Here is a 26,153-nt window from a genome sequence, read left to right on the forward strand (position 1 = left end):
CATTAATGGGAACAGTAGACCTTCTTGGGGGAATGACTGCTTTACAGGCTCTTGGAAGTTCATAAAACTGCGTTGGGCTGGGGGTGATGTTACCAGGCCTGAGCCGATCGGGTCCTGTATGAGCTGCCCGTCTCCAGGAGCTGCTCCAGGCCCTGATCAAGCATGAGGCCCCCTCTTTACTCCTTCACACACCGACAGTGTTTGAGCTGGTCTTTCTTTCTCGCGTTTAGAAGTGGATGCTGATCGGAATGAAATAATAACAAGCCGTGAGCGTGCACACTCCCGAACTTCCGGTTTCGGCACTTCAGGTTTCGGGATGTGCACGCTCACGGCTGTCGTGGGGCGGGACTTCCGTCTTTGCGAGAAGCCCGCGCCCATGGAGTGGATGGCCCAGAGGACCAGTGGCAGCAGAAGTCAGGAGTGGCGGCTGATGCGCTGATGCGGTAAGTGGGGCTTTGGGGGCTTGGCACGTGTGTGTGTGTGTGTGTGTGGTGTGTCTGCGCGTGTGTGAGTGTGTGTCTGCGCGTGCATGTGTGCGTCTGTGTGTATGCATGAGTGTGATTGCCTTCGGCCGGCCTGCTGTAAGCGCGTCCACAGACCCCGAGGAGCAGCTCGTGCACCGCTCTGTCGCGCTCGTGACCCTCTCTAAGTCGCTTCACAGGCAGCTCAGCCACAATAGGTCTCCAGCGAGACCTAAAAAGGAGAAGATGAAGGAATATGCAGACAGTTGGAGAAAAGCACCCAGTGGGTGCTGCTGCTGCAAGAACAACAGAGCAAAGTAGACTGTTGATATCATGCGTGCCCACTGTTGGTGACAAAACAAAAAGGGACCATGATCACAACTGTGTTAGAGGACAAGAGGATCACAAGGAATGTGACACATTTCCAAAAATGCACACCCACTTTCAGAGAAGCATTGACTATACCTAGCAATGAAATGAAATGAAATTAAATTAAATGAAAAAAAGTACTTGATTAAGCGCACTGCGGCCAAGCGGCTTCCTGGCGCTGGGGACTAGACCAGACTCACAGAGGGGACCCAGGGAGACTTGCAGGGAAACGCCTGGGAGAACAAGAAAGTTTTGAGAGCTTTACGGAAATGGGTATAGATGGGGATAGAACGAATTGAAAGAGGGAGACTGTTTCAGAACCGGGGGGCCAGAACCGAAAAACGGGTGCCCCCTGTTCTGGATTTGTGGAAGCGGGGGACATGCAGAAGGGAGAGAGAAGAGGAGCGGAGAGTGCGGCTGGGGGCGTGAGGAGTGATGAGAGATCTGATAAAGAGAGGAGCTGAGCGGGTGTGCGCCCGAAAGGCCAAACAGGCCAATTTGAAAAAAGATCTAAGGCGCACAGGGAGCCAATGAAGGGACTTGAGTGCAGGGGTAATGTGGGAAGATTTGGGGAGACGAAGAATGAGGCGGGCTGCCTGATTTTGAATGGCCTGAAGGCGGCGGGTTTCATAAGCGGGTATGCCCACGTACAGGCCATTCCCATAGTCAAGGCGGGAGGTGATAAGAGCCATGACGATGGTTTTGAGGGCGTCCGCAGAGAAAAACCGGGAAATCTTACGGATGAGCCAGAGGGACAAAAAACAAGAGGACACGACGGAGCTGATTTGGGCATGCATGGACAGGTCATGACTGACCTTGATGCCCAGAGTCCGAACAGAGGAAACTGGTGAAGGGGGGGAACCGAAGGAAGGGGGCCAGTGGACCGAGGACCAAGGGTTTGAAGGACCACCCGTGAGGACAAGCTCCGTCTTGTCCGGATTGAGCTTCAAGTGATTGAAGCTCATCCACTCGGATATAAAAACTAAGGTGGAACAGAACTTAGGGAGGGAATCAGAAGGGGAGGAGAGATCAAAGACGAGCTGGAGGTCATCCGCGTAGTTATACACTGAGACCCCCAGCTCGAGAAGAGAGATGATGAGAGGGTGGATATAAAGATTGAAAAGAAGTGGGGAAAGGGAAGAGCCTTGGGGGACCCCACAGGTAGTCAAGCGAGGGGGAGCGGAGAAACCTGAGAGGTGGACCGCCTGGGACCTACCTTGAAGAAAGGACGCAAGCCAAGAAAAGGCGGCGCCCCGGATGCCCGCTGCTCTGACACGGTCGAGAAGGATGGAATGGTCGACCGTGTCAAACGCAGCGGACAAATCGAGGAGGACCAGAGCTTGGGGGAGGTTGATGTCAGCTTTCCGCCTTGGGTTCGTCCAGGACCGCGAGGACCACTGTCTCCGTGGAGTGGCCTGGGCGAAAACCAGCCTGATGGGAGGCAAGGAGGTTGTTCTCCTCGATGAAGGTGGACAGACAAGATGTGACGTAACTTTCAAGGATCTTGCCCAGATAAGGGAGAAGAGAGATAGGCCTAAAATTAGAAAGAAGAGAGGGATCCAGACCAGTTTTTTTATGAATGGGAAGAACTATAGCAGATTTGAAGGATAAAGGGACAGAACCCAGAGCCAGAGAAGCGTTAAGAAGGGCGAGAGGAGGGGCGGGGCAGCTAGTGAAGAGAGTTCTAAGAATCCGTGCAGGAGCACAGTCCGCAGGAGAACCAGACTTGACTTTTACAAGCAGGTTAAGGAATAGCTCCAGAGAGATGGGTGGAAAATGATCCAGAAAGGAAGAGGGCAAGGGGAGTGAACAGGGGCAACCAGGTTGAAGCACAGTGGGGATATTAGCCTTTATGTTGGCGATCTTATCAATAAAATAGTCATTAAGTGAGGAGCAGAGGATCTGAGATGGAACGAGACTAGTGCTGGTGCGGTCAGAGGTAGCAGTGCATTGAAAGGGGACGCACCTGAGTTAGTAAGTGGTCATCGGACTTCCACTTCTCCTGATGAAGGGGAGCAGGCGACTCAGGAGGCAGCTCACCGGCTGCAGCGAATTCATCAAAGACCCGTTCGCCTCATTGAAGAACTGTAACTATGTTGTTTTCTTTTATTGTTCACTCTGATATACATGGACACATCTGAGGTGTTTCAAGTTATTTAAGAAGGGAGGAGATGTAATGTTGTAGGACGTGCCAGGCACTAGGACCGGCACAGGAGGTCTAAAAGTGGGAGGAGAATGGGAGGCGGAACAGGAGGAGTCAGGGAGGCAGAAAGGAGCAGGGGATGAAAGAAGTAAGATGTATGAGTAATAAAGCTCCCACCGCAGAATCGTGTCAGTATCATCTGTTCATGCATCACGACACTACACACATGATTTCACTACCCCAAGTTTCAACAGCTGAAGGGTTATACTTGGTACAACGTTTTTGGTTCAACAGTGTGAAAAAGATCCAGGACAGTGGGAATATCGCAATGTTGCAATTGTGTACAATAGACACCAATTCTCCTAGGACTTCTGAAAAAGTTCTCTTAATGTCTGTGCTTTCTACGTCATCACTATCCTGACCCTTCTACTTATCTCCTGTGCCGTGTATGGGCATTAATTCTTTACCCTGTGTGTTGGCGTGCTTGAACACCTCAGGTGCATCCACCTCGTTTGAGGGAGGAAGCTAGGTTACCAGCTTATGGTCAACAGGACAAGTTACTTGTGTTCATGTCCTTGTTTTGTCTCCTACTAATTCCCAGGAGTACCACAAGCCCTCTCTTAAAATCACCTTCCGTATTTGACTTCTGTTTAGATTAAAATAAAGCTAGCACAGCTCCTTTGTACACACCCCACACATTCTATGTAATTCCACCTCCGAGCATAGAACCTAATGAGAAACTTCTTACTTATCACCTCCGTAACACTGGCCCTTTTTACTTCCTATTAAGGCAGCATGTACCTACCGCAGAAAACTTGTATGTCTTCATCTCCTTAAATGTGAACAGTATGACACATTTCATGAAAGGGGAAAGGTTTTTCATTGTCTCAACAACAAGGGGACGACAATAACATTACGTAAGAAACACATTCGTCTGTGAGATATAGGGTGGGCAGAGTGATCTGTGGATGATGGATTGTGTGCAACCTCGATTCATCCACATTTTCTTTTGATACCTCCAGGAAATGTGGTGTGGCGATACTTATTAGAAAGAACTTAGCTCACACCATGTTGAAGTTCTGATCAGATCCTGAGATCAGCTATGTATTTGTCAAACTGTGAACAATTGGAAAGACCCTGATTGAGGGGTGGGGGTTCAATTTCACCTAATTATAATAAACAATATCTAGAATCTGAATTTCGTAGTCCCTGGGTGGCCAAGTGAGGGGACTGGAACCTTGCTATTGACTCAACGACATACAGGATTTGACTGAACGATAAATGCAACAACAGTGACAGAAAAAATGATATCTGACCACAACCTAATTGATGTGTGGCGTATTATCCAGACTAAACTACATGCATGCACAGAATCTGGCAGTCTACAATTACCACATACTATATTATTTGGCTTGCCAAGTGTCCGGTCATATGCCACGTTGTTGCATCCCCTTATTGTGGGCCGACGATTGGAAAAATAAAACATACTACATCGAAAATAGGGCCTGAATACACTGCTCAAGCACAAATCTTTACCAAAAGAGGTGACAAATCTAAAAAACTTCTTTAGGAATAATCAGCTCTTTAGGAAAAGTCAGGCTTAAACGTGGAAGAAGTTACTGTACACTGGGATTCCTGGGATACTAAAGGAACTGATTAGGTTTGACAAGTCATAGGTTAGGGGTCACTCAAATCCTTCAAAAAACTGTGCACTGAATTTGAACTATCAATGCTTCCCTGTAGCAGTAAAATCAAATGTCACATTTGCTGTGTAATCGACTAGGTATGAAACCACCGAATGACTTAACTATCTTCACATATGAGGGCAACAAAATAAAGTAATATTAGGTCTGTATAGAGTTCTCATGACAAAACCTACTCCACCCGAGTGACTTCAGCCTTGACAACCTATGGGCAATGAAACCTGAGTTACAAATGAACTGATGAGTGACCCTTCTAACTTCACACAACAAACAACCCAGAGATGTTTGGCTTAAATTTTCTTTCTTTAAACAACATCAAAACTGGCTTTAGACTCTTCTCAAACTATTCAAAGACCGGTTACTTCCCCACTCAGAATGCTGGGGATGTAGACAGTCTAAATTTGGTATGCTATATACACTGTGGAACTGTTCAGATGTGATGCCAAATTGGAAATAGAGATGGTTGACTAAAAAACGTACTACTCCTAACACTGCACTTAATGTCCTTAAGCTTAGATCACAACTGTATAGATGAATGGAAAAAGTTAATCAGCTTTGGTAACACTCTATCTGGTGGCTACTCTAACGGCAGATGTATCACCTTTAGAATATCCCCAGGATCCTACACAGTGAAGAATCTGCAGCTAGAAAGACTATCCACCTGAAAGACAATTACCAAAATTAAGTAACTTATTCTTCTGATTATACTTCTAAATGGGGCCTAGTTTTTAACCTCCATGCACTTCTTTGCAACTGAGAAATAGACGACGATCTGATCATCTATCGAGTGATATTTTGTCTGGTTAGGAAATATTGAATCCTCCACCAGCCTGACATGAACATTTGATACAAACTAAAGTGGCTTGGTAGCTGTTGCAGTGAGGAAGAAACTGGAAGATTGTTGACCTTGCTGAGCTGCGTGGTTGGTGTCCTGGGTGCCACATCGCTTACCCCAATAGGACTTAACGGTCTGCTACAGCATCAACTGGGAAGGGTAACATTGCCCCAGGAACCGTCTCTGAATTTCCTGAATTGATGAGGAAACTTTTGCCAACATCAGTACCCTTAACAGCATACAGTAGCTCAACTTTCTTTAAATATCTCTTGCATAAAGTCAATTTCCCCCTAAATATTCTGGACCCAATGAAGGGTATATCCATTAGGGACCCTTCAGATTGCCCGGTAATCCGGTCGAACTCATCCATGTGTGCCTTTGAAGCACAACACTGCCAAGGCAATCAGGAGTATCTAAGCATGCATGGGTGACGTAGTTTGCTGCACCCTGTCAATCATTTATTGTAGGACCCAGAGAATCTTTAAGGTCCTCCAGAACTGATAACATGACCTCTTGGATGCATGTCTTAGAGAGCAGGTGTGAACCTTACTAGCAGACACACTGTATTTATATATCAGCATAGAGAAAAGCTTGCGTTTGAGAACATTGTTTTTTTAAAACTGTCAGTCTTTTTGGATTCCCTATCTGGAGGAGTTGTCAGGAAGGAATTGGGATTGACCTTACTAGTAGAAGCCAGCACCACAAGCCTGTAGGATACTTGGTTCAAAAGAGCAGCTCACCAGGCGCAGGCTTATGTCGCCAGGCTACTGGCCAAGTGGCAGACGGGCAAGAATAAGACTTGGATAATGTAGCATCAGGACATTGGTGAGGATATCTTTAAACTGCACCAAGGGCTTTGATGATATTGTTCAAAGTTGGATAATTTCGGTTAGAATGTTCGTTTTCATCTCTATGGCCCACTGACATTTTGTTAAACCAAGTATAGTGCATCAATAGTATAGTGAGGAGGATCTAAACCATCATCCATATCCTCATCATCAGCGTCCTAAGGACCCTTTGTGTATCTTGTACAGGGTCATAGAATGCAGCCTCCACTGACAGCTGAGCACCATCAGTTGGAACTCGGGCCGATGTAAGATCGGGGTCTGATATTGCAGTCAGCACTTAGCCTTCCGTCAGCCTCTCTAGAGTTGCCATCGTCATCAGTGAACTGGAACAAGTGTGGATCTTGGAGCGGTATGGAAGTCTGTACCATAGTTGCTACAGGCTTGGTAAAGAAGATAGAGTGCTTTGGGAGAGGATCTGCCGGTAGTAATCATACCACAGGCTCCTGTCACTCTGTGGCTTCATAGGGCCTAAAGGCATGCTAGAAGGAATTGGGATCACACTAAAGATAAGCAAAAGGGCCTGCATGAGGGCTGATATCAGCTGCGGGGTCGATGAGTGCTTGGAGAACTTGTGCATATCGTGACTAGCTGAGGAAGCGGTTCTGAAAACAAGGATCTCGAAGGATGGCAATGTTTTTCTCAAAGACCTTGCACCTTGTCTTTCGACCTACAGTGGCATGATGGATTGATTTTCCCCTTGTCTTTTTATGTTTAGGCTTGGACTTCAAACTACCCAAAGACTTTGTGCAGGAAGTGGATTATTTGTTGTAACAGTCTTGTGATAAGAACCAAGACTGTACTGTGAGTTAGAGCAGGAGCGAGACTTGGGCTTTGCCTGCAATCTCTTCTTGTGTTCGGCAAAATAGAGGCCCGCATCATGGTCCTGGATCGCCTTCAGATGCATGAGGTTGTTAAAAACGATCACAAATATAAGTATTGTCTCAAATCTCCACACATTACTGAGTATGTGTTTTAGAAACAAAAACAGACTTGTTAAGATGGTGGTTCAATATAAGGCATGAATGTGAGAAGCCATTTTGTCAACTGGTGCAAACAAAAGCATATTTTTGATACTTCGATAGAGCAGGTTGCTCCTACTAAACTGAGTTGAAAACAAGTATAAGGAGATGATAATTAGCAATCAAATAAATTTCATAAACGGTAAGCAGAAACGAATAGCCCAAAAACCATTTAGTTTGTACTCAGCCTTACATCTCACACATTAAAGAACTGTGACCTAGTATGTGTATCAGAACAAATCCAAATATTCTAGGCCCAGAATGGATCTTGAGAAGCTCATTTGACTTTCAAGAACAGTACAGAATAAATATTGTCCCTTTTGAATTAAAACAAAGTGCTAGACACTGCTTTACCAGAACTCCTTTGTTGTGTCTAAAAATTGCACTGTCAGTATATAGATTCAACTTGTATGAATACTATTCAAAGAAGCTGGAAGGCAGAATATAAAGCATTACATTATATGAAGGATATTTATCTTCAACTAGAAACTAATGGTAAGAGAAATAAAATCTTTTTATGATTGCTTTGTAAAATTGCTTCTCTCTGTCATGTGTTCATATATTTGTCTTAAAAGTATCATTTTGTAAATACAGTACATCACTCCTGAATATGAAGTAAGGCACTGCCTACAGTTTATCCAGGTATATGTTTACGGGTGTCGGCCTGGGAATCCGGACCATTTACACACTAACAGATATTGGCATGCACCTATGACAAGGATGTAATGAACTGTTTAACTAACCATAGAAAGCTTACCTTTTCAAGCTACTTCTTATTATTTGTCACACAGAAACCTTCTCAAGATGGCAGATGCTTCCATGTGCTCACAAAGGCAGTTGGTATTACCGAATAAGGCACCGTGGTGATGCTATCCCATGAGTCAGTTGTTGGATCGTAACAATCTAAGGTTTTACATCGCTGTGTTCCAAAGTAACCTCCCACTACATAAAGTTTATTACCAGATGCCAAAGCATGGCACGACATTCGCTTTGCTGTCATATCACCAATCCGAGTCCATTGATTCATTTCACAGTCAAAGCGATAGGCAGATGCTGCTGTGAATTCTGTGTCACCTCCCATAATGAAAATTTGACTGCCCATGACGGCTGCAGCAGTGTAGCGCCAGGGCTGAGGGCACTCTGCTTTGATTGTCCAACGATTCTCAACTGGGTCATAGAACTGTACTTTAGAAACTCTGTCTCTGTGAATACTAGTCCCACCGAAAACATATAGCTTCAGTCTGGCACTTACCACTGCTGCATTACTCACACCATCCCTTAGAGGGGCCATCATTGTCCATTTATTGGTCAGCGGGTCATACTTCTCCACTTGCTTTAATGAAACAGAAGGCGATGCAGGAAAGGTTCCAGCAACAGCAGTGTGCCCTCCGACAACATAAAGACAGTTTTCTAGTTCAGCTGAGCCATGGCCAAAACGAGCAATCAGCATTGGGGCAGCTTTAGTCCATTCCTCGTGAACAGTATCGTACACCCAAACATCTTTTGAGACACCATTTTCAGAGCCTCTCCCACCAGTGATATATACTTTGCAGCCAATAGCACAGGCACTAAACTCTTTTCGTGGACTTGGCAGATCAGCTTTAGGAATGATCTCTTTTGCCTTATGGTCAACTTGGTAGATCTTATCGCACATGAACGTCTGTCCTCCCAAGATTAGTAAGGTGTGGCCTGCTTTTCTAGGCTTTGCACAAGGACTAGTGACCACACCATCATTTTGAAGGATCTTCTTTTTACACTGAATGGCTTCATCCATGATCAATCTACTCCTCTCATCTTCAGTTATCAAATCTTCACAAGACATTGCCTCTTTGAGACAGGCTGAGGGGAGTAATGCCAAGCGAATGTTCTTCAAAAGTTCAGGAACATGAACTTTCCGCCTATCCAAGTCATACTTTACCCACTGGAGGATGGCATCAAAAACAATTTGTTCATCTTCAATCTCTAGTTCATCACTGGCAATCAAGTCTACAAGGATATCTTTAGACAAATTGTTGAAGTCTTCACTCTCATGAATGGTTTCAAAGTTAACCAAGCACATTCTCCAGGACAGTTCATAAAGCCTTCGACATTGATGGGCTTCCGACAGTAACATCATGCCTAAACAGTTGGTTGGATAAAGGTTCTTCTCCAGAAACTCAGCTGCTGCATCTCGTATATCATGAAACTGAAGCATATCTGCAGCCTCCAACAAGGACTCAGCATTTTCCTCATTTATAATAATTTTAGAGGAGTATGCGAAGTCCAGCAGCAGTTCCAATACTTCAGGATGGAGGCCATCATGAAAATTTACAGTGTGATCCAAACTCTCTCGCAGACCGTTGCTGAACATGGCTTCAAAGTATTGGCTGCAAGCTGCTAGCACCGCACGATGACATGGGAAGGATCGGTTTCCTGCCCACAGGGTGACATCCGTGAACAAACACTGTTTGCGAAGTGTGTTGAGGTGGGACAAAACGCAATCCGGGTGTGTGGGTTTATGGTACAGTGAGATGTTCATAGACCCAGTACTTGTGCGGGATTTGCGGTTCTCGTGAAAACTAACTGACATGGTGAGTCCAGCCACCTAGTGAGAAAAAACAAAGAAATTATGATTCGAGAATTGATTGGGGTGTGAGAAGTTCTGAAATCAGTTAGCCATCTTAAATCTAGGTGGAAACTATGGAAAAAATTACGCTTTCACATGGCACAATCTCAGTTTTCGGGAAATGCACGTTTTTCTGACGATTACGATCATGTATTAAAGCCTAGTACTGGTCTCTGCTCTTTTTTTTTTTTTTTTACTAATACTCACGTTTGACCAATAAAAATAACCTATCCCCATCTGTGTACATTAGCGATTTATGGAGCACATTCCGGTGTAACTCGTGTAATCTCTACAGTGACACACACAGTTCATGTATGTAAATTCAATTATATAAAAATGTTACGCCAAATCAGGTTCTTTTAAGTAAAATATCTAGTGGTCGACATCAACTACATGAGCAACACCATTCCGTAGTCTCTTCCACTAGCATTTTAAATGATTTTTTTAAAGAACTTTCCACAGCGAGAATGTAGATAGGACGCGCTAATAAAGGCAGAAGGTGATTAATATGCAGTGAGAGTAGCGCTTTGCATAGCGGCAAGCCAGCGTTGGCCACGCTGCATGATAAACTTTCACACACAAAGAATGAAACCCCGGGAAAACAAAGGACTTCAGCGCGAGGCATGTTGCTAGGCAAATATAGCCGAGGGTATTTAATGAGAGGGACCCCGCTAAAGCCTGGATATGAAGTTGCAAACATGCACCTCTGTTTATTCACGCACCCTTCACTATAGGAACCCAAGTGGGGAGCGCTAGATACATGTATAATGCAAGTAAAAATGCAAAGGCAGTGAGGCACCGCGGGAATCATACATTTTTATGTAGTTATTGTTTCACAAAAACGTTGACCTTTCCCGAGGAAAACTAAGTAAATGATGCATCACTCTCCAGTGTTGAATTATCTCTCAAAATCATGGGAGCAGCAGGGCGGTTAGAGCCTCTTTAATATTGCATTTATCTTTGTCCATTGCCAGCCCGGGCCGCCATCTCGACAGAGACTGCTCGCTCTATTGTTTGTTTTGTCAAAGGAATCCAATAATAGCAACTGTCTGTCATGCAGTGTTTGAAGGGGAGAAAGCGAGCCTAAGCGGAAAAACCTGGCTTCAATGAATGCTAACTTTTGTGGCACGCCGGTAAAAGAGCACCGTTTTTGTACTATGGATGTTTTAAAGGGGTTCGTTCCCCTTATGTAGAAAATCAAGGCGATGTAGTGGTTACAAGTTCCTTCCTATATCACTTACCATTTTCTCCTCCTTTCTTGGTCTTTGAAACGGCTTCGCTCACTGACTCACTGCTGCCACTTTAGAGTACACATTGGATTGTTCCCGTATGTCAGTCCCCCAAGGAACCCTGACACTATTACAGATTTTGCACCAGATCGTCCTAATTCTTGGAGCATCCTCTCTAGGTGGACTACAGCAATGGAATACATGGATGCTCCCTTCCCAAGCACTGGCCAAGCTCCAACGAGCACAGAACTATGAAGCCCAGGTCATGCTCAGCTTGAAGTGGCGAGAACTCATCTCATGCTCACTGTAGTGCCTATACTAGTGAGAGAGAGAGGAAATCAACACTATATTCTGTATACAAAACTCTGCATGGCTGCACCCAGGCTGCGTAGGCAAGTTTGTAATCACATTTGTTGGAAGCCGGAGTCCCAGTCCCGCACTACTGTCACCAAGTGCGATACCTGGGGCTCCCCACTCAACGTTAGGCCAAGTAAGGACACAGTTTGAGATAGCCCTGCTCAACCCCTTAGTAGCTTGGCACGAGCAGCCGGCCCTATCTCCAAGGCACGAGTGTACATTATGTGCAATCACGCCCACCGCAACCCCCTGGTGACACCAAAAATGGACTCCACACAAGTTTGATCAAATCGAGTATAAACTTTATACAAAAAGATATACAATCAGACCACACAATACAAAAGCCAACATAGAATAAAGGGCAATATTCGTTCCGGCTGGCTGGTAGATTCAAATCCCAACAAAAACTTTCAAAATGCTTTGCTGGTGGTAATGATAGAACAGGTGTCTCCAACCAGTCGTTCACGAACTACCAGTAGATCTCAGTCACCTTCAGAGTAGCTCCCACCCTTGAGTTCATTTTTAAATAAGCACAGGGTCACATTTTACTTCCTAAAGTTAAGGGAAGTCTGTTTTTACTTTACATTCTTATCATAAGGTTACAGTTAGAAGGGCCTGATAATGAGCCGGTCTCAGTCACATTAATGACCCGTACTAGGGCACAGATTTGAAGAAATGAAGCACTGAGTCATTTAACTCTTAAATAAAAGTCCTTGTCCATTTAGTATTGGGAAGTGAGAGCAAAATAATGTTCCTGAATGCTTTTAAATGGGAAAAAAATAAAATGAAAAGTTACCTTTATGATTAAGTTGACTCTTCTTTTTAATTTTCTCCCATTTCAAAGTGTTGCATTTACAAACAGTACAAACAGCAGGCATCTTGCTCCCAAAGGGCAGAGGACACTGTGCCATAGTTATAACAGAAACATTTGCTCATTTATTTTATAAATGAGAGAAATTTAAAGTGAAGAAAAATATTATTATGAAACATTGCCTTATTGTTTTTCCTCATTTTCAATTCTGTCAGTTATGTCTTAATGCTTTATGAAGCATGTTTCTTCACTTAAAATTACTCCCATTTCAACATCTGTCTGTATTTGTGTGTTACAAATATGGAATCATGTTTACAGGTCACTTAGAGCTGAATGCCATACTGTTTGTGAATGTGACTTGAAAATGGGATAACATTTAAATGATGACTTTTATGGACTCCATATACCCTTAAAGTTCACTCTTCAGTTTAATTTTCTCCCAGTTTAAAGTCTCGCCTTTACACAAAGAAGGCATTTAGCTTCCATTAGCTGGTAGACATGGTGCCATATTTATAACAGAAAATTCAGCCATTATTTTAAGTGGGAGAAATATAAAGTGCAGGAAGATGTATGTTCCATATTATGAGTATTTTGCAGAACATTTCTCTGCACTTTAAATTTCTCCCATTTAAAAAACAATGGTTGTATGTTTGTTATACCTGTAATAGTGATCCACATGGCAAAAGGTATGGCCTGTGCCACAAGTACATATGACACAGGCTCTCAGTCACCCATTCACAAATATCTCATTCATTCATACACATGTTTATACATCCCCTTAGTCCACGCTCTCACTGACCCATATGAAAGCCCTGTTATAGTGCTCCCAGTTAAAGTATTTTGTTCAGACCATAGTATCTGGCTCTATGGACATTAATTAGCATTAAAGTCACCAAAGCTGGGGGTGGGGTTTCTGATTACAATGCACAAGTTGCTTAGCCTTCAGTAGCTCACAATTAATTTCACTGATCAAAAGTAGCTCTCACTATAGAAAAGGTTGGAGGCGGCTGTGCTAGAATCACACACGTTGCAATGGACAAACAATAGTGCAGTGCGTAACGATACAATTCTGTGCTAGGCAAAGGAGAAATAAAACAATGCATAAAGATACACCCCGGTACCTTGCAATGGGAGAAATAATGCAATGTGTACCGCTACAATCATGTACTGCGCAATGAAGGAATAATGCAATGCGTCACACCCTAATCACGTACTTTGCAATGAAGAAATAATGCAATGCGGGCCGCTACAATCATGTACTTTGCAATTAAGGAATAATGCAATACGTAACTACAATCATGTACTTTGCAATGAAGAAATAATGCAATGCGGGCCGCTACAATCCTGTACTTTGCAATGGAGAAATAATGCAATGCATAGAGCTACAATCGTGTGCTTCCTTATACAGAAATAATGTCAGGCGTCATAAGACAGTCCGGCAGTTCGTTAGCATCAATATTGGCAATGCGTATTACGACAATCAGCCTCTTCGATAACAGTTGCCCCCCACGCGTATCAACGATGACACAAAGTACAACTTCTTACTCGGGCCCCAGTACTGCCACTCCTTTCATCAGTACAGGCCCCAAACTTAGCCGAAGCAAAGGCTCACGTCGTCAGAAGGACTGAGAGGCCGAGAGAGTGTCTCTCCGAGCTCGCACCCTGCCCAGGTAGTGATCCACGTTACCGGCAGGGCACAACCCCACTCTCCTCTCCTCCTTCAGCGTACTGGGCCTTCCATGCAGAATTTTCTCAAAGCGCCTCATCGGCTCAGCCTGGCAGCTCAGCTCCTGCGGGGCTGCCGGTCCGGGCAGCAACCGTTAGGAAGGGCTCAGGTGGCTGCAGGGCACATGTACCACACGCCCCTGAGATTACTTTTCCTCTGGGTGCACGTTCACCACCGTACCCTCCGGGTCTCCTCTGTCACAAAGCCACACACACAACGCTGATGGGACACCACGTCGACTCTGAGTGCATGCTCACCAGGCACTTCTTCCTGCGGTCTCCGTTGGCACCAAGACACGCACACCGCGCTGCAGAGACTCACTTTCTTCCGGTGCACACCTCCACAGTGCCAGGTTGCACCAAAGCACACACACTGCTTCACTGAGACCTACTCCAACTCTGGTACCCGATATCCAGGCGCTCCTCACCAATGCCTTCGGCTGCACCATGACACGCTCACCGTGTCCGAGCCTCACTTCTCCTCCAGTGCACTCGATGACCAGGCCCTCTTCACCAATGCCTCCAATACACCCTGCGCGTCCGAGACTCACTCTACTTCCGATGCACATGCCGACCAGGCGCTCTTCACTAACGCCTGTGGTGCACCATGAAACGCACCCAGTGCATCAGAGACTCACTTCACCTTCAATGCACATGTTGACCAGGCGCTCTTCACCAACGCCTCCTGTGCATCACGACACGCACCCAGCGCGTCAGAGTCTCACTCCTCCTTCATGTGTCCAAGATCACAGGGCACACCTTCCGAGGGTCTCAAGCTGCCACAACACGCGCCCACAACACGCGCCCACAGCGTCGCTTGAAACTTCCAAACAGGGAGCCAGCTGACCTCGGGCCCTTGGGATAAGAAGACACAGCACAAAGCACAGTCTTCGTATAGCAGGGGGACCCAGCACGCCAAACACAGTCCCAACAGCTTCCTCCTTGGTTAAAACAGCAAACTGCACACCGGCCTCAGGTCACGAAGCAAGGGTTGGTCTTTCCCCAGCAGTCTCTTCAGTTGTTCCTTCCTTAGCAGAGGTTCCTCTTGGCCACAAAATGGGTCTAAGCCTTTTCAGTCTCAATCCATTTCTGTTCCATTCCAGCATTCAGGGGTCTCAGCTCTCATACCCCTAAATGTCTTTGAAGTCCATTGTGCTCAGGGTTCTCTGACCCCCCCCTAAATCAGTTATGGGTGTCTCCCTCCCAGTGTCACCTTTCTCCCTTTGATACTAGGAGTATGGATCCTTAGTCACTCAGCAGGAGACGGGTCAATTGTTTAATTGCAGCAACCCAGGCCTCTTCAACTGCCGGGGTTTCTTCTCGCCTACTCTCCAGATGGAGGTCAGCCTGGTGCCATCTCAACCCCTCCCTTGGGTCAAGACCTGACCCAGCTCCTTTCACCTCTCAGATCCAGACAGTCAATCCACATTCAGCAAAGACACACAGAAATGCTTAAAGCACAAAACTCAGCCACTTTGTAAAAGAGTGGTTTCTGAACACACAGTGACAAAACCACTTTCATAGAAAGATGTGTTATGACACTGTGAGTTCATACATACTAAACTTCACCTCTCCATTATAAACTGACAGGAAACTAGGCTACCAAAACACAATACCCCGCCTACTCCATTCTGTCCTATGGGCAGAATGACCTTTCACCAGTGAAAACGAAATGGAGTGTTTTTCACTGTCAGGGCGTAGCACACACCTCAGTATATGCCCTGCCTTTTACTTATACTGAGCCCAGCCCAGGAGTTACCCGGGACCTACCACAGTGGTGCCCAATGTGTATGCAAAAGGGAAAGTTAGGCCTGACAAGTGGTTGAACTTGTCAGAACCACATGCTAACTTAGCAAACTGCACACAGGCCCTACACTGCAGGCCTGAGTTCCCTTCTGCGTGCACCTTTGCATTACTAGCCCTGGCACACACAGTGCACATCACTAGGGATGTTACTAGTAAGGCAAACATACCAATTATGGCCAACCAATTACCATTAAACTTTACATAGGGAACACTTGTACTTCGACACTGATTAGCAGAGGCAAAGTACCCAAAGCATCTAAAAACAAAGGAGGTAGAGGCAAAAAGTCACGGGTAATCATGCCAAGATATGCCAGGTCTAACAACATTACATCTAAGAAGATATTCAAGGTTAGCCTTCCAACCAAAACAAATCATTTTTCTGGATGGTGAGCTAGTGAAACTTCCTTTGGAAGGGTATGGGGAGGGAGGTGGGTTGAAGGGTAGATCCCTACACTCTCAAGGCTTATCCCTTTTCGAATTCCATCACTCTGTACAGGCCAATGAACCTTTTCCACCACAAATTCAGGCTTCTACTGCTCTATATGCCCAGAAGCGGATACGGCTAGTGCACAGAATGATTAATCTTCCCATCTATTTGCTCCCTCTATAAATCCTCTAACTGCTGAGCGAGCACTCAGTACAATTGAAAAGCAATGTGAGCACAATATTACATTTTTAATAAAATATATTTTGTAAAATCTTTGTCCATTTTTTTGTTCAGTTTTTGAGTAAAAAGGTTCTAGAAATGACTGCACAAGAGTCAGAGGATCAGTGAGAAAATGTTGAAGTGAATTTCCTATATGTGAAGGTCATAAGTAAGTCTATATTCATGGAAGATTAGGACACCAAGACGGTGAAAGACAGATGAGATTGTGCAGTACCCAATGGGTTTGCTGACGGGGGACAATTTGTCTGTTAGACCTGACACAATGGGTGTGGCTTTCCCCCAAACATTTTGCCTTAATGCCTCCTGTTTTGCTGAATTTTATTTTTAGGCATTAGGACTCTGTGCACTTTGTCCATGTTAACCAGTGCTAAAGTGCTTGTGTTACCTACTTCAAACATGATAAAATAGGCTTACACCCAATTGGGAACTTTAATTTTCTTGTAGGTCTCTACTTGATGATACTACATGTACCCAGGGCATGTGAATACATATTACTAATAGGTCAGGAGCATTCATTGCGCCCCACCAAAGAAGCCTTTGAAACAAGTTTAAGGTCTGCATTGAAGCCTGGAGTGCAGTTTTAAACTGCCATTTCGATCTGGCAAATAAAACTTTTGCCAGCCCTAAACTTTCTCTTTAATATATATGTCACCCCTAAAGAAGGCCCTAAAGGCTTATACGGCAGAGTACATTGCATTTAAAAAACGAAAAGGAGTACATGCAGGTTTAATATTTACATGGTCTAGCAGAGAAAAGTCGTTTTTAACTGTTAGAAGGCCTTTCTCTCCCATTGACAATCACTGAAGTTCATTAGAACATTGGAATATTGAGCGCTCCATTGAAGACAATGGAGTGCTCCGGGCTTCAACTGGCTGGTAGAAGCCCAGAGAGCAATACTCCAATGCTTTTTAGGTCTCGCCTACGCAGCGCGCATGTGCTGCATAGGAAAAAGACCTTTAGAAATCGATTCAGTTTTTCAGGCAAAAACATGCACGCATTGAATTGCTTTGAATGGCTAAGTGTGCAAGTTTGGCGATTCCCTTGCGGGAGCAGGCTTTGAAACCATCTGTTTGTAAGTAACAGATGGTTCCGGCTCGCTCCCGAAAGGGAAACTGGCGCAGGCCCCCTCCTCTCTCCCCTCCTTGTTTTTTAGTTTAAAACAGAGTATGTGTGTGCTGTAGATTGCTTTTGGAAACAAAGTAGACACTCACATAGAGCAACTTTTTATGGGAACCGTGTCGCCGTGTAGGCTTAAAAACTCTGGAATGGAGAGCAGTTAATAGTTGATAAAAAGGCACTCGCGTGTTCTGATTTAGCGTTACATTTTTTAAAAAAAAATACAATATAAATGAAAAAGATGTACTACCAGCTGTCTAGCTTGCTGCTTGTCTTTGTCACCTCTGAAATTGCAGTGGATTCAGTGGGGTAACATTAGCCCTTGCTTTACCGAGGAGGGGGGTAACATTAGACCCTGCTTTATTGTGGAGGGGGGGTCCAGCACTGTTCACAGGCTCACGTTTCAATCCCTTGCTGGGTGGGTGATCACGTGTTAAATATAACCCCGCTACAGTTTGAATGCATGAGTGAATCAACTAACGAACACTGAAAAATAAATAATAACATGAATGAGTGAACAAAGCAGTGTCTAAATGAATACATACTTTGTGCTTCACGCACCCAGTTCGGGCTTCGGACGCTTTGGTGATTAAGGTTAGAGCAACAGAAGGATCGATTTAGAATTTGGACACTTTAGTGATAGATGCTTTTTCAGGAACACTTTTGAATTGCATGAAAGGCCCCTTTTCAGGAAGAGTATTCAGTTGGAGCAAAGTACGCAATTTTAAATTGTTCAACTCTGCTGTGTACAAAAGTTTATTCATGTGCGTTTGCGTGCAGGTTCATGTGCACGTGCGCAAAATTAAAATTGAAAATACGAGACATTTTATTTTGTGGCGCATGCTGAACCTGCCCACGAATATTATTACTTACGGTCAAGATGCCAATAGAAAGCCCTTAGAGAAATATATGACATTTTTAAAACTGTTCCCAACATCGGCTCATTTGATTACTTTTGCTTGTACAGCTGTAAACGTGGTCTGTGACACATCATTACTATGCTGTATACTGTATTGTGGGGAACATTGTTCCGTTAGTAATTTTTAGAGCTTGAAACGCTCACGTTCTTCTTTTAAAATTTTGAGTTATTTTAGGAACTGCACCAGGGTTTTTGGTGAATCTTGTCTGTTTTGGGGGGCTGAATTTTAATTGTGTAATTAGAATTGAAAACTGCTGACAACTGTTTAATTTAATAATGTACTTATCGTGCCTTCAGTGCTTTTAGTGCTCCTGCCCTAGACCCCCCCGGTCCACCGCAGTCTTTTGAGGACTGTTTGTGTGGAGGGCGGTCTCGGGATTATTACCTACGACCCACGTCCGGTTTGGGCCATACGATACCGCCATCTTGGGAAAGAGACGGTCTAGTTGTTCAGGTCCCTTCCTAAGCCGAGTCATTTAAAAAGAACCTATGGCGCAACCGCGCAGCGGACGCGCGCAGCTGGCGCATAAGCTAAGCACGTCTGCACTCGTCCGCGCCAGGCCGGGACCCGGGAGCACGACCCCTGCTCCTTTAAATAGGAATACTCTAACTTATTCCTCCACACAGTTGCGGGATCTTCGCATTAAGCCACATTTAGATTGCTCTCTTCTAAATGTTGAGGGAACTATTGATTCTTGCCCAGGTTGCAACAATGCATATTGGATTATGTGGGTCATATAATGTTCTAACATCTCCCATACCTATCAAGCAACAAACTAAGGTGCAACCGGTAAATAATTAATCTCCGCTTAAGGAATTTCTTTTTCTTAATATTATCTGTCGTTCACTCCCCAAACATCAGGCTGATGTGTTTGATCTGTTAATGGACAAACAACCGGGAGCTATTTTTCTCACAGAGACATGGCTTAACACCAGCTCTGGTCCGGATTCAGCCGCTGCTCTGCCCCCAAACTATGTTATTGTCAGGAAGGATAGGGAAGATAGAAGAGGTGGTGGGATTGCCATAATTTTCAAAAATGCATATAGTTGCAAATTTGATGGCTTACAGATAGCCGGATGTGAAGCTGCAGTGTTTAAACTGGGGTTAACTCCACATTTCACCATTACAGGGATACTGGTCTATAGACCACCTGGGCGAGCCGGTCCTTGGGCCACAAATCTCCCTGACTTGATTACTCCATTTCTGCTCAATTCAGCTAACTTTTCAATTTTAGGAGATTTTAATCTGCATTTGGAGGATGCGGCCTGCACTATCAGTAGCACTCTTATTTCGGACCTTGCAGCTACTAATATCTTGCTCCATAATTCTGGACCCCCACACATAACCGGCCACTTATTGGACCCTATATTTTCTAATCTATCTAACATTGAGTGTATTATCGCTACTCCTCTGTGTTGGACCGACCATTGCTTGGCTGGTTTCAAACTTAGTACTCTAGAGAACACGCATGTAGCGGTCTGCAGTATGTCTACACTAACAAGAAACTGGAAAAGTTGGCCAAAGATAATTTTAACAAATTTCTTTGTAATAATGTTCCCATCTTTCAAAACGCTCTCGATACTGATTTAGTAATGTTCTATGATTGGATTGGTAAAGCCTTGGATAATTGTCTCCCTGCCTCCCATAAAAGGATTGGGAATAACCGTCCCCCTGCTCCTTGGTTTTCAGACAAGTTAAAAGCTGAAAAAAACAAATGTAAAAATATGGAAAGACGGTGGTGGAGGGCTTATGAACCTGCCGCCAAACTAGCTTATTTGCACATAAAAAGGAAATATCACTCTCTTTGTAGAGCTGCACGTGCTAATTATGTCTCCTTGACATTAAGTGATGCAATGAACTGTCCCAAGACATTATTTAAAATGGTCAAAGAATTATCTGGCGCATCAACTCAGCCCACTACCCACAATCTGAATGAAAGGCAATGTGAGGATCTTGCTGAATTCTTTACTAATAAAGTCGAAGCAATATATTCCACTTTGACTGGGAATACGTCACTACCCTCTGTGTCATTAGCGCATATTCCGATCCAACTAACTAGGCTACTTGTCGATAAAGCTCTGATGGATACTATCACTACAATAGATAGCTGGTTACTTCTTGACATGACGTCCCTTAAACAGTATCTGGACTGTATTAAATCTGGTTCCCCTTGTGACCCCCTTCCCATTTCTGTGCTGCAGCATTTGGACCATCCAATACTTGTAATCATGATGAAACTCTTAAATACATCCTTAAAGGAATCTTCCATCCCCGTGGAATGGAAACATGCAATGGTTATTCCACTATTAGAAAAGGCCAACGCTGACCCTATGGTGTCTTCGAATTTTTGTCCGATCTCTCTGCATCTGTTTTTTTCAATGATCCCAGTTTATTGAAAAGAATAGGCTTATGCATCCTTCACAATCTGGCTTCCGTACCGGTCATTCTACGGAGACTGCCCTTCTGGGGGTAAATGAAATGTTGCGCCAGAATTTGGATGCTGCCAACACGGTGGCACTTGTCCTATTGGATTTAAGTGCGACCTTCGACGAGGTGTCTCATGCTGTGTTAATGAATGCCCTCGAATCCATTGGGATCACTGGTCCCGCTCTCAGCTGGCTAACTTCTTTTCTTACTGGCTGTACGTTTCAGGTCTTCTCCTCTACAGCTAGCTCCAAGACCCATTCATCCCCGCATGGAGTTCCCCAGGGGTCAATCCTTAGTCCTCTGTTGTTTAATATTTATGTTAGACCCCTAGCAACGATCGTTGAAGAAGCTGGGTTGTCGTTATTTTCTTATGCTGACGACACTCAGATTATCTTTTCACTTTCTGCGGGAAAAGATTTAGAGTACTCTGCTTTCTGGTCTGGGCTTAGGAAAGTGGCTTCATGGATGCATGCCAATTTTCTCAAGTTGAATGGTGAGAGGTCCTGGTACTGGGGAAAAAGAAAAACAAAGAGCTCTGGGGCCCACAACATTGGCCCACAGAAATGGGCGCAGTACCGCTCCCTTCCCATCATGTTCGCAAGCTTGGCTTTATTATTGACGAGTCACTATCTATGCGTCAACAAGCCATGAAGGTCGCTGCAACATGTTTCACCATCTTGAAATAGCTGAGAAAAAGTGTGTGGATGCTTCCTAGCCCCACTCAGAGAACCGTAGTCCAGGCTTGTGTTACATCTAGACTGGACTAGGGTAATATCCTCCATCTTGGAGCTAATAAAGATGTGATACGGAAGCTACAGAGAGTCCACAATTCCGCTGCCAGATTGCTCTGCCGAATATCTAGAACAGCTTCTGCTTCTTTGAGGGACCTTCACTGGTTAAGAGTTGAAAATCGGATTAAGTTCAAAGCTCTGAACTATATGTTCAGAATCAAGCACGGTATGGCCCCCACATATGTGCAAAATCTAGTCCATCCGTATTTGCCTTCACGCACCCTTAGATCTACTACGCAGGCCAAATTTCAGGTGCCTAAGTTTAGACTATCTCGTATGGGTGGCCATTCCTTTTCTTATTTAGGCCCTGTTCTGTGGAATGTCTCTTTGTACACAGAGGAGTATAACACCGTTTCGCAAATTACTGAAAACTTGGCTTTTCAATCTGTAAGTTCCATTCCTCTTCTACGGGTGTTTCTGTTGGGCGCCGGGAAACCCTTTTTGGGTAGCTGTTGCGCCTAGATATACATTTAAATCATAATAATATTAATAGTAATAATAATTATTTACCCAAAATTATAATTAAAAAAAAAAAAAAACTCCTTCCTGGTTGGCAAAAGGCAACTAAAACACTACCTCTGTATCCAACATTTGTTAGGACTTTGTCCGAATTACATTATCTCCAGAACATAACTGGCCAAATGCATTGAGGCAGACTCAATTTATCATGCTGATACATTTACCACAAACTTCTGGTGCTGAGTGATATATGGAGAAGTGAACTCTATTAATGCAGGATGACAACCAACCAGATATTTCTATGTGGCTTAGTCACTAGTCCTTCTTGGTGAACGTATTCAAATTCCTCAGCCCTACCACATCGATCTCTGCGACTTTTTAAGGGTTAGATGGCATATCTACACATGGCATATGTAACCATATGCATTCTTATACACTGAAAAGTTTATGAATGCTCAATCTATTGTTTAATCCTACTGCCTGTTATCTTAATTGGTCAAAAGTGGCAAGGTCTGCTGTTGCTGTCCTAATTCTTTAAGGGGGCTGTATGCTACCATATGCAACTGAGTCTTTTCAGCTTTTTAAAAAATCTTTTAAAAATCTCAATGGACACTCTCTTTCTGTTTTAAAATGTGTTATTAAATCAGCTCTTCATTTTCATGCACTTATGTTGCCCTCTTATTGCCAGCTAGCTCCCTTCCCCCATGGCTGCATTGCTGTTTGTGCAGTGGGCAGGATCTCGGCCCAGGCATCACTTCTGCCCGGTTCCCCATTCTGGGTAAAGTGCGCAGTCTAGTCTTCGGGCAGTCTACCACCTATAAAACCCATGACAGAGTGGATGGGCAGTGGACAGAGGCACTGTCCGCTATTGCTGTCCTAATTCTTTATGGATGCTGTTACTACTATATGCTACTGAGTCTTTTTAAGTTCTTAGCTTTTAAACTTTTAAAAATCTTGATGGACACACACTTTCAGATATAAAATGTGTTATTAAATCAGCTCTTAATTGTCAGGCACTTACGGTGCTCTCTTGTTGCCGGCTTGCCCCGTTACACCACGGCTGCATTGCCGTTTGTGCGGATGGTGGGTTCTCGGTCCAGGCATCACTTCCGCCCGGTTCCCCATTCTGGGTAAAGTACGTAGTCTAGTTTTCTGGCGGCCTACCAACTATAAAACCTATTACAAAGTGGACGCGAGCAGCGGGCGCGCTGCTGGCACGCCGAAGGTGCACCTAAGGCAAGCCCGTCTGCCCCTGGCAGCTTCCCGAAGGTGTCCGGCGCCGGCCATGCTGCCTCTTTTCCTAAAGGTAGGAGCCAAAAGCTACATTATGAGAGTGATGAATTTCTCAGTTTAAAAGCACCTTTCTTATGTGAATGTTCAGTTGCTGAAGTAGACAAGTGGGATAGTTGTCAAAGCCATGGTTGTAACCGGACCCTCCCTTGGTTCACTGAGGAGCCCTCCAAGACCTCTGCCTCAAGTACCAGGACAATCAGCTCTGATACAGATAAGAACGTTAAAGCTATATTACCTAATACACGCTTGCTGCAAAAGCAGGAGGTGCATATTTATGACCTCTTGCTAGACGACCAACCAGATCTCTTATTTCCTACCGAGACTTGGCTATCCGAGGCTTCAAATCCCACTATTGCCTCAGCTATCCCTTTGGGTTATAAAATTCTCAGGAAAGACCAGCCTATCAGGAAGGGAGGTGGCGTTGCCATCATTTTCACACAGAAGTTTGATTTTCTCCCTATTATATTAGACAATATCGAAGGTGCAGAATGCTTGGGCTTTCACTGCACGCTCTCCCCTCATCAATGCAGTGGGAAGCCTGCTACATAGGCCGCCGAGGGCACTTGGTCATTTTATTACTTCAGTCTATGCAGCCACTACTCCGTTAGCCCTTAGATACAATCAGTTCCTCCTTTTGGGAGATTTTAACATACACATGGACAATCTACAGAATCCACTAGCAATCTCTCTATCTGAAACGATGCGGGCCTGCAATCTGACCCCACTTATCTCATCTCCCACATACAACAAGGGTCACATTCTGGACCAGCTCTTCTGCACCATGATACTGGGGGTAACTCCGCCATCTCCAATCACCTTTACAGATCATTTTCTTATCAGTTTTAAAATTCCAAATTGTAACAAGATTTTCCTACCAAAAACTAAGGCTCTTAAACCCTCTCGCCCGGAACCAATTGACAATCCTTATTCTGATGCTCCTTTGCTTGAATCATGGCTTTGGTCCAACATTCATGCCGCGGTCCCTAAGACCTTCCGCCCATTAAGGAAGATTTATTCCTCCACAACATGGTTCAATTAATCTCTTAGAGTTAGAAAAAATATCTGTAGAGGTCTTGAAAGAAAATGGAAGAAAAATTATTCTCCTGAAGACAGAAAGATCGTTAAAGCTGCCCTGAAAACGCATTATAAGCAAGTGAGAGAGGCCAAGTAGAATTACCTAAGAAACAAAAATGAAATAGCCCACAATAAGGGAAAGTAAATCTTTAATATTGTAAAATCCTTCATCTCCCCTAAGGCAGCCAAGATCGAAGCCCCACTCTAGGCTGAGTGGACCCTCCACAGATTGCACTAATCCAACAGTCTTTTGTCCAGGTGTTAGTGGAGGATCAGATCTTCTATCAATCTCTGAATGAAAAAATGCCCCTTGCAGCCGCCTGCACTGTTAGAGTTGCCAGAACTTCAATTAGACGAGTTGCTCAATGACCTCGTTGGCCTCAAATCTGGTTCCCCTATAGATGCCTGCCCCGCCAAATTATTAGCACCTTTATCTCCCACTATTAACCCCATATTTAATAAGGTGCTTAGCTTATCCCTCTTCACTGCCATAATGACGCAGATCTGGAAGCAGGCAAAAATTCTACCACTTCTAAAGAAACCGACCGCAGATCAGAACAATCCGGAAATCTACAGGCCTATCTCTCTCCTCCCAGTTTTCTCTAAGGTTTTAGAGAAACACGTAAACAGAGTACTCTGAGTACATCGAATATAGAAACCTGTTGCATAGTTCCCAATCTGGCTTCAGCTCAAATTATAGAACAGAGTATGCCCTATTGGAAGTAACAGAACACATTAAGGATAAACTTGATCAGGGAGGTAGGACAGTTCTCATACTGCTCAACCTGTCAGCCGCTTTTGACGCGGTCCCACTTGAGAGACTTCTTGCCAGGTTGCGGAACGTGGGCATGGGTGGAACCGCTGTGGCCTGGATGACTTTTTTTCTGAAAGATAGATTGCAGGACATCTGGACACCCCCTTTCTCATCTCCCATGCCAAATACAAATGTAGGAGTACCACATGACTCTATTATTAGCCCCACCCTCTTTAATCTATACTTCTATCTATTATAAAGAGAGAACTGTGTCCTTTGAGCCAGGTAAACTCGAAAAGTACACCACCAATCCAAACACCCAATACATGTTTGAAAACGTCAGGGCAAGCAGAAGGACATATAGGCTATATAAATTAAAAAAATAAACATTATTTAGAAAATTCATATAAAAAAAAGGTAGTCCCTCAAAAGTAGCGCCGGCCGCGACGTGCGTGCTCACGTCAGGAGCACTGGGAGGAGCGGCGTCCGAGGAGCGGCGGATATGGCGCGGGGGAGGAGTGGCGGCGGACAGGCAGCGAGGAGCGGGAAACTGAGGAGCGGCGGATCAGGTAAGCCTCCGGGGACAATGTCCGGGCAGGCGGGTGTCGGGCCGCGGTGAGGAGCAGAGAGGCGAGGAGCGGTAAACTGAGGAGCGGCGGATCAGGTAAGCCTCCGGGGAAAATGTCGGGGCAGGCGGGTGTCGGGCCAGGCGGGGGACGGGGATTGGCTGAGCACAGATAC

General features: G+C 44.6%; 1 protein-coding gene across 1 annotated transcript in view; it reads right to left on the bottom strand.

Annotated features, from left to right (window-relative positions):
• Positions 1-26,153, bottom strand: part of KLHL25 (kelch like family member 25) — a 282,369-nt gene that overhangs the window by 120,286 nt on the left and 135,930 nt on the right. The window contains exon 2 of the mRNA XM_078683164.1: positions 8,136-9,962. Within this exon, the coding sequence (XP_078539290.1) occupies positions 8,178-9,947 (1,770 nt within the window). The 5' untranslated portion in view covers positions 9,948-9,962 and the 3' untranslated portion in view covers positions 8,136-8,177. The remainder of the gene's footprint in view (positions 1-8,135; positions 9,963-26,153) is intronic.

Source organism: Lissotriton helveticus, chromosome 3_1 (genome assembly GCF_964261635.1).
Source record: "Lissotriton helveticus chromosome 3_1, aLisHel1.1, whole genome shotgun sequence".
NCBI lineage: Eukaryota > Metazoa > Chordata > Amphibia > Caudata > Salamandridae > Lissotriton > Lissotriton helveticus.